This window comes from Xenopus laevis, chromosome 2L (assembly GCF_017654675.1).
Source record: "Xenopus laevis strain J_2021 chromosome 2L, Xenopus_laevis_v10.1, whole genome shotgun sequence".
NCBI classification, from domain to species: Eukaryota; Metazoa; Chordata; class Amphibia; order Anura; family Pipidae; genus Xenopus; species Xenopus laevis.
The window spans coordinates 168,863,659-168,873,929 of NC_054373.1; the positions used below are offsets into that span (position 1 = coordinate 168,863,659).

Sequence of the window (10,271 nt, forward strand, 5' to 3'; positions counted from 1 at the left end):
TAGAAAGGTAGACCCAAAGTCTTGAGGTTTTTATATGGTCACTGAACTCGTTAGTATGACTTTTTATAACTTCATAAGGGAGTTCAATTACCATCTATCTCAGTGATCCCCAACCAGTGGCTCTCAAGCAACATGTTGCTCACCAACCCTTTGGATGTTGCTCCCAGTGGCCTCAAAGCAGGTGATTATTTTTAATTCCTGGCTTGGAAACAAGTTTTGGTTACATAAAAACCAGATGTACTGCCAAACAGTAGGCAGCCAGTCCACATAGGGGCTACCAAATAGCAAATCACAACCCTTAATTGGCACCCACAGAAACTTTTTCCATGCTTGTGTTGCTCCCCAACTCTTTTTAAATTTAAATGTGGCTCATTGGTTAAAAAAAGTTGGGGACCCCTGATCTATCACCAGATATTATTGGCAATGTTCCCTTTAAACGGAATTCATGTGCACAAACAGATTTTGTGACTCCAACACAAAGCAAATTGTGGAGGAAATGTTGCATGCACACACACAGTATGGGGCATATTTATCAAGGGTCGAATTTCAAATTGATAAGACTTTGAAATTCGCATTCAAAAAGAGCAACGAAATTAAGTCAAAGTTGTTTTTTGGTCGAATAGGTCAGTTTTCAATCAAATAGGTCCGTATTTGCCAAAAAAACGTAGATTTTTTAAAAGTCCACCAATTGACTCCAGATGGGTTCGAGGAAGTCCCCCATAGGCTAAAACAGCAATTTGGCAGGTTTTAGATGGTGAATATTTGAAGTCGAATTTTTAAAGAGACAGTACATTATAATTTTGATATTTGAATTTTTGAATTCTTTTCAAATTCAAATCGAATTTGGACTATTCCCTAGTCGATATACACAAAAATAGCTCAGAATTCAAATTTTTTTCTTCGAAAATTCACTTCGACCTTTGATAAATCTGCCCCATTATGTGACTGAATTCACCCACTAATCACTGCATGCAGATTATAACTGCAACATCATTTTTGTGCTCATGGTCTACAAGAAATTTTAAAAAAAAACAAACAAATCATTTGAAAATTGAATAAATTTAATATACTCAATATAAAACATACATAGCAAAAAGTAGAAAGCATATTGTTATAATAATACAGAATAACACAAATATTTATGTTTATATAAATTAAAATTTAAGTTAAATGTGAAAAAGAAAACAAGGCGCTTATTGAACGCTGTTCATTTGGTTCCTTCGGTCACTGCTGGTGTCTCCAGATTAGCAGTTCAACCAACTGGTATACTTTAACAGACGCAAGACCCTCTTCTTTGCCATGCTGAATTCATACTGCCGATTGCCATTGAAGAAATAGAGCATTCCTGAAATATACCATAAGGAAAAGTAAATTCAGAGATCAGAAACTTTTATTGTACGACACTGATTAATAATTCAACCAAACGGATCAATTAACTTTGTTTCTAATAATTTATTCATTCATCTTACTATTTATCAACTGTAAAAGAGGCTAGATTTTTTTACATACTGAGCTTTCTGAAATCCCAAAGGTTCAACAGCCCTGCTACTATAATGATACATGATTTCAAAGCTGTCCACAGCTACTCCCTTTCTTCTTATCCAAGTAGGACATCATTTGAGTGTCAGTGACACTGCACATGCTCAGTGTGTTCTGGGCTACTGTTGAGACGCTAAGCTTTCCAAATTAGGAAAACCAGGCACGACTCCCTGTGATTGACACGGCGACCGACCAGTCGTCGATCGCCACTTCATAGCCCTGCCCCATGACATCACGACCCTGCCTCTGTGACATGACCACAACATCAGTGCCACGCCTCATGACATCATTGTCCCACCCCCTGACAGGGAAAGGTGGCAACCCAACTTAATGGTTATCAAAACATAAGCAGAGAAAGATCTTACATCTGTCATAGAAGCTGATGCTACTAGGCCAGCTATTCATTCATTCTATTTATGCAGTATAATGTAAATTATTAAATACTAATCAGCCTTTTCTTGGGAAGGAATGTTACGAGAGCCCAAATATTTCTAATTCTTTTTTAATTGTAAATTATTTAAACAATAAATACATATACAGGTATGGCACCTGTTATCCAGAATGCTCGGGACCTGGGGTTTCCTGTATAACGGATCTTTCTGTAATTTGGCTCTTCATACCTTAAGTCTACTAGAAAACATTAAATAAACTGAATAGGCTTTTTTGCTTCCAATATTATCTTAGTATGGATCAAGTACAAGGTACTGTTTAATTATTACACAGAAAAAGGAATAATTATTGGATTAAATGGAGTCTACAGGAGATGGCTGGATAATATATCCCATACCTGTTCATATTTAATACTCCTGCTAAGATAATTCTTTTCCCTGGTCTCTACCAAGGCATAACATATCTATGGTTTATTGACAGGTGTAGTTACACGTAACAATGAAAGTGAATGGGTCTACTCACCATTTGATTGGAAGACTGCTTGCACCTTGTTTCCAACGCCTGGGAAACCATTAATGATGCTGTGAGGAGAGTCCTTATCCATTCGTGATTTTGCTTCATCATAACTATGGGGGAATTAAACATTCATGATAACGTTTTTCCTCTTTTAGAGAATGGTGGCCATTGCAAGGTAGCCATGAATGTATAGATTTGGTTACACAGCTTGGCCAATTTGACCTTAATGCTTTGATGCATGTCTGGCCCTTTAGAGATCAGCCACAATAGGGGAGGGGTCAGCACTATTAAATAACCCAAGGTGAGGAGCCCTGCATGAGGTTTCAGCTCTGGCAAAACCAACACCTGGTGCTTACTTACTTGCAGAAATAGATTGCAAATGCATCTTTTTATTTATCTGTTGGACATCTCTTTATGTACGTTATATATTTTAAAAAGTGATAGTGGCCTTACCTCCAATACTGATTTTTAACAAAGAAGTATGTTTTCCCTGTTTCTTCGACGTGAACAGCTGCATCGATTTTCTTCACAGACTGGGGAAATCCAAGTTGGTAGATGCTCTTAGGGAATCCCTTCTCAATGTCAAAGCCATTTAGAGCCCAGTATTTTGTTCCTATGTAAATAGAAGGAAATGTTTCCAATTATTAGCATACCCTTAAACTTCCAGCAGAATTGTACTTTGTACTGGTGACAACTTCTGCTAACATATTTGGTATTTTTCTGTTTAGAGATCCAAAAGACTTCATTGATCCTTACACTGTGGGCCATGCACCTTCCTGGCTTCTTGTAATGACATTCCAAACACAATAACAACAGTAACAATTGAGAGACAATGGCTGCTGAGACTGAAGGATAAACATGGCCATGCCTGTAAAGTTCTACTTGTTTGGTGAGGTTGCTTGCACAATTTTGTCTACGGGGACCTGACAAATTATGACCACATCAAAGGGATTTTAAAATCTGTCTGGCTGATTTTTGGGCAGATATTGGTAAGGCAGGCAGAGCCGAGTGGCCCATACATGGGCCATATATGGCCAGGCAAGGGAGACAAGAAGTTTCTGTAGGCCCTGGTGTATCAAGGTGAGGAAAAAGCATGTTTGGTCCCTTTGGTTGCCACTATGTGGGCAAGAGCTGTGCAGAGCTGGAAGCCTGAGGTATGAGGCATTATTAAGAACTCGTACTGGAGGTTAAAGGTAGAATATGAGAACATTAACCTCTATCCATAAGACCAAATGATTATGTGCAGTTATTAAACAACATCATTTTTATTGTTTAGTGGACAATGGCATGCCTTTTCTATTAACTATTTTAGTAGCTGCTGTATGCCCTATAATGGAGCAAATTAAGAAGGCAAGTAGAAAAAAGAATGTCAGTGAAAAAAGTATAAAATGATGTACCTTTAAATAAAAAAACTTGATCCTTTTCCTGATTTTCATAGGCTGCCTGAATTCCACTGGGAAGAGAACTCCAGAATGTCCTGATCTCATGATGCTCGATTTCTGATTTATTGGGGATCTTGCGCCAGAAGGATCTACATAATGATAAAGTAAATTGTATTTAAGGTTTTTTTTTTGTTATTTTATGGAAATCAGAAATAACATGAATCAACCAGGGGACGGAAATGGCATTTACCTGTGTTTAAAGAACAACATTTCCCCACGCAGTGTTGTAATTGCATCAAATGTTATGTTTGGGGGGCAGTTTGTTGGGTTGCTTGGTGTTGATGGTTCAGCAGGCTTTGTCCTTGCTCCTGCCAAGTGATAGAAGACATGGAATTTATTTAGTAAACGTTTCAGGTATTGGGTTTTTTTTTTATAAGGCATACCTGACATATTCAATTGCTATGTACTTTGCTATGTAAAATGTAAGTTGTAAGGAGAATTTTTCAAAGGAAGTTTGGGAAAAATATCTTCTTGCTGCACTCATATATCAGTCTACTTAAACTGGGTCTTCACAGTTAGGACCTTCAATTGTCATTTAATTACCAGTGTTAATCACTGTCAGATAATTTTAGCCCGATTCCTAAAATATGAATAAAGGGTTTATCAAGCGTTTGTTCCACCCTGCCCTGTGATATTCAATTGTACGAGACTGTCAGGATTCACAAGCAACTGGATATTGTTTTTCCTTACCGTACAGTGACTGGATTCCATTAAGGTCATCCTGAGGCAACTGGTATGTATTGGGATTGACGTAATGGTAGTTTGGGTACATCAGGGCATTAGGGTCATTAGAATGGTAGAGCCCAAGGGAATGGCCAAACTCATGAGCAGCCACAAGGAACAAGTTGAAACCTTCAGAAAAAGTAAAAGTGCACGTCAACATCTGGTATCTTTTCAAATATCTGTGAGCTATAATCTTCCCGATTCCCAAAGAGCCCAAGGGAATGGCCAAACTCTTCTCAAAGAGCCCAAGGGAATGGCCAAACTCTTCCCAAAGAGCCCAAGGGAATGGCCAAACTCTTCCCAAAGAGCCCAAGGGAATGGCCAAACTCTTCCCTAAGAGCCCAAGGGAATGGCCAAACTCTTCTCAAAGAGCCCAAGGGAATGGCCAAACTCTTCCCAAAGAGCCCAAGGGAATGACCAAACTCATGAGCAGCCACATGGAACAAGTTGAAACCTTTAAAAAAAGTAAAAGTGCCAGTCAACATCTATCTTTTCAAATATCTGTGAGCTACAATCTTCCCAGTTCTCAAAGAGCCCAAGGGAATGGCCAACTTTTCCGAAAGAGCCCAAGGGAATGGCCAAACTCATGAGCTGCCACAAGGAACAAGTTGAACCCTTCAGAAAAAATAAAAGTGCACGTCAACATCTGGTATCGTTTCAAATATCTGTGAGCTACAATCTTCCCAATTTAATCTCCTGGGTGCATTAAGCTCCCATTGTTGTTAAGGACATTGCTGCTAATACTGTAGCAACATGCGATATTAGCTTTTTTTTTCAATTTATTATTTGGGTACTAGTATTGTATCTGAAGGATTCATGCATGTATATATGTTAGGGAGCATACGGTGACCTACCAACTGATCCACTTGTCCAGTCTTCATCTTCATCAAAATGTGCGTCCCCTCCATTGTTATTTCCAGGTGCAAATGCATGTGCCAGGGTACCATATGGGCCATCAAAAGGATAAAAATCTTTATGATCTGTAGGGAAAGAATTTTAAGGAATGTTATTGGTATTTGTAAAGAGTAATTACAGGCACTGTACCACGCATTACAAATTAATAGATACCTCGAGCTGCAAATGAGATCTCAATATCAGCAACGCCATCATTGACCCTAGTGAAAGTAAGAGGGGTGACATCACTCCAGACTTTGAAAGCCTTCTGAATGGCCCGGTCCACCTCATCTCTGGTCATGTCTGGGGTATAGTTCTGAATTCTGTGGGGAAGGGGTGATTAATTTAGTAACATAATCATAATACCATAATATGTATGAAATTCTACAATTGGCCAGTTTTGTTTCACTAAATATGTCCAATTATCATGAAATTACATATATAAAAACTTCTTGTGGGGTTGGTTCCATTGCCTTTGTTATGATAAGCACTTTGCTAACTAATCTGACTCAAACACTGGCTTTTAGATAACTGCAGTCTAAATACTCTGTTAATAAATATAGCTTGAATCTCAGCCATAAACTGGAACAGAACTGTTGCTTTGTGAGAAAAAGTAAGCTATCTAGGCATTAAATGGGTTGTTCACCTTTAAATTAACTGTTAGTGAGTGATATTCTGAGACGATATGCTATTGGTTTTCATTTTTTATTATTTGTGGTTTTTGAGTTATTTAGCTTTTTATTCAGCGGCTCTCCAGTCTGTAATGTCAGTCATCTGGTTGCTAGGGCCCAAATGACCCCAGCAACCATGCATTGATATGAATAAGAGACTGGAATATGAATAGGAGAGGCCTGAATAGAAAGAAGAATAACAGAAAGTAGCAATAACTATAAATTAGAAGAAAAAAATGAAGGCCAGTTGAAACATTGTTGAATTAACCATTCTATAACATACTAAAAGTTAACTTAAAGGCAAACCACCCCTTTCAAGTTATAAGGACAAATGTAACATATTCAAAACTTATGAAACATGGACAAATGTAGGCATCCCTTACTAGTAGTCATCGCAATGTAGGTAAATAGGATTCGGCTTGATTTTGCAGTGACAGTTGCAATGTTAAAGCTGCCATTATACCCCACTGTGTACCTGTATGTCAGGTCTTTCTTGTTCCACACGGGGTTTCCAGGGAAAACTCTGAAATTGGCCACGTCAGCAATACCACATCGAGGTTGCTGCATCACTTCTAAGGTTTCTTCGTCCAGTGTTCCAGTGACCTCCAAACCATAGAAGTCTTGCATCTCGCGGATTTTCTCTGAAAATGCATTGCTGCCCTTTTTTCTTGCCAGACGGCCTCCTTCTGTCTGAAGGTTGAAGTATTTCTTCAAGAACTCCTGGGAAGGTGTGAAACAATGGGTGGAGTTTAACATCTTGCTGCAAGAAACTTAAAGATGAACTAAACCCTAAAAATGAATATGGCTAAAAAAGGCATATTTTATATACTAAACTTATTGTTCGAGTCTAAAGTTTCAGCTTGTCAATAGCAGCAATGATCCAGGACTTCAAACTTGTCACAGGGGGTCACCATCTTGGAAAGTGTCTGTGACACTCACATGCTCAGTGGGCTCTGAGCAGCTGTTGAGAAGCTAAACTTAGGGGTCGTCACTAATTATCCAGCAGAAAATGAGCTTCCCCTGTAATATAAGCTGATGCTACAGGGCTGATTATTCAATTCTGATGCTAATTGCACTGGTTTCTGTACTACCATGTAGTAATTATTTGTATTAATTACTAATCAGCCTTATATTGTGACATTTATATTCTATGTGTACTGTATATTGTGAGTGGGTCCCTAAGCTCAGTGAGTGACAGCAGCACAGAGCATGTGCAGTGAATCAGCAGAAAAGAAGATGGGGAGCTACTGGGGCATCTTTGGAGACACAGATCTTTACTGCTAAAGGGCTGTGGTTGCCTTTGGCTGGTACAGAAGCACAAAAACATAATGTACAACATTTCTAGCTACTTCTTTAGTTAGGCTTTATGTTCTCCTTTAACAGGACGGCTCTTGTTGCCTGTGTCTGGTGCCAAATTTTAGACATTTCAAAATAATCAGCTTCCTACAATGTCCTTATAATCTTTCATTTCATTAGCTTGTTTGAAAGCAAAAAAAATATTTACAGAGTACAAGTTTCTTTAACTTAAGATGTTCTGAATGCTTGGGTTCTGCAGTGGAACGTTTTCTTTTCATCAAGGGAAACAACTTGCCTTGAGGCTCTAAACACATTTACACACTGTACATTCCAATAGGATTGTTTTTCTACGAGAGCACATGTATGTTTGCTTAGTTAGCATAAAATTCAAGACAGTGTCTTTTTCTTTTATCCTGTGGCTCAGATACCAAAATAATAAAACAAAAAGGGAATACATTTTATTTTCTTGTGCTTTTCACTGAGCCTCGGGTACTAACATTACCTCTGGTGTTTAGCTTATTAACTTGTTAGACTGTAATTTCAATATGAGCTAAAATCAAGTCTGTACATTGTATGAAAAACCTTGCAACAATAGATAGTGAGATAGATGATGATAGATAGATAGATAGATAGATAGATAGATGATGATAGATAGATAGATAGATAGATAGATGATAGATAGATAGATAGATAGATGGATAGATTGATAACCTGACTGACAGATAAATATATATATATTGGTAGATATATAATGGATGGGTAGAAAGATACTGTAGGCAGATAGATAAATAGATGGGCAGAGAAAATAAGAGGATAGATAGATAGAGAGAGAGAGAGAGGGAGAGAGAGAGAGAGAGAGAGAGAGAGAGAGCGATAGATAGATAGATAGATAGATAGATAGATAGATAGATAGATAGATAGATAGATAGATATTAGATAGATATATTTTAGATAGATAGATAATAGATAGATATATAGATATAGAATAGATAGATAGATAGATAGATAGCCTGACTGTTAGATAAATAGATGGGTAGATAGATAAATAGATATATAATGTGGGCAGATATATAAATAGATGGGCAGAGAAAATCAGAGATGAAGACCGATCAATTGTATAAACGACTGAATATTTATGTATAGCAAATATAGATATATTGCCAGATAAATAGGTTGACAGCAAGACACATGTATCATAGATAGATTGACAGACTCAGAGATGATAGATAGATAGATAAATAGATAATAGATAGATAGATAGATAGATAATAGACATGCAAACCAATCTACTCACCTCAGCAACCTTCCCATCATTCTTTTCTATGTCTGTCTGTATCCTAGCAGGGAATGCTGTGCAACATGCTATACACAGCAGCAACAGAATCCAGGACTTCATGATTGTTTTTGGCTTGTTAGTTGTTTCTTGGAGTGTACTGCCTCAAAGTTGAAGCTTCCAAGCTTGCTCTGACTTTCCATGTGTTGAACGTGCCTATTTATATGATACCTGGATGCCTTAGCCAGCCCTAGGAACATGATTCATCCTTAACAGCTTCCTCTAATTCCATGTAAAAGCATGTTTTTTTTTTCACTGCCAACAAGTTGTGACACAAGAATACAGAGTAAACCCCACCGTTGTGCAACATTTCTGCATAATTAATAAACCATTAAGAGAAGAGGGGGCAATTCAACCGTTAAGTCTAAGTTATAGAGATATCCATATTCTCTTGTCTATCAGACGCACGGCATCCTAAGCACATTTACATCTCAGCCTTTCTCTAATGAATGGACTTGTATTTTTAATACAAGGTGATACTTCATAAAGATATTTAATATAAACAACTATAAGAGATATTAATGAAAGGATCCCATTCAGAGTTTTCCCCTGGAATAATAGAACATTATTTTGTATAAAACCAAAACTGAAAAATGTAACAGAAGTTTTGGTATTTTCATTGCCGTGTATCTGTTTTCCGTCCTGCAATTTGTATCAGTTGTTGGCCTATTGTGTCCTATGAATTTAAGATAATATAATACACAAAAGCCATGAATATCCTGTAAATTATATCCTTATAAACGGTGAGTTCTGGTGTCATCAGTTATAAACGGTGAATTCTGATGTCATTTCTGTCACATGACTCACTGAAATTTGTGTATTATAATAAATAAAGTACCCCCAGTTGTAAAATATGAGGATATTAGAAGTTACCTCGGAGTTCCATGACCTGTATAAAAACACTCGGCCTTCGGCCTCGTGTTTTTATATGGTCATGAAACTCCTCGGTACCTTATAATATCCTTATATTTTACAAGAGGGGGTACTTTATTCACTATATAAATAGTGATGGCCAAATCTGTGCCGTTTGCGGATTTACGGAAAAATTAGTGAAACGGCGAATAATTTGCAAAACACATTGAAGTCAATCGGTGTCAAAATTATTTTGACGTGCAACAATTTTGACGCAATCGACAATTTTTATACACGCGTCTGTTTTGTCCAATTTCTTTTTGTCCATGCGGATTTTATGACAGCGGATTTTCGCTACAATTTCACAAAATTATTTGCTGACAGCGAAATGCAGAAAATTTCCTGGTGGGGAAAAGAACCCGAAAAAATCATGCAAAAGCGAATCATACAAATTTTTGGGATTTTTTTTGCCCAAAAACCAGAAATCTTCGAATTAATGCATGAATCCTAGTGCAAATCAAGATATTTTCGGGACTTCTCCAATTGATTTATATACAACCTCGGCAAGTCTAAGATGCCGGTTTTTCAGATTCTGACTTTTTCCATCCTCAGGGT

At 37.5% G+C, this 10,271-nt stretch overlaps 1 protein-coding gene across 1 annotated transcript; it reads right to left on the bottom strand.

The window, feature by feature from the left end:
• Window positions 1-1,048: 1,048 nt before the first annotated feature.
• On the bottom strand, window positions 1,049-8,937 carry mmp8.L (matrix metallopeptidase 8 L homeolog). The gene is given in 10 exon segments (NM_001087049.2): window positions 1,049-1,345; window positions 2,452-2,555; window positions 2,899-3,058; window positions 3,843-3,976; window positions 4,078-4,195; window positions 4,578-4,739; window positions 5,465-5,590; window positions 5,679-5,827; window positions 6,651-6,895; window positions 8,766-8,937. Coding segments are annotated over 10 exon segments (1,401 nt in total). The 5' UTR covers window positions 8,868-8,937; the 3' UTR covers window positions 1,049-1,244.
• Window positions 8,938-10,271: the final 1,334 nt, after the last annotated feature.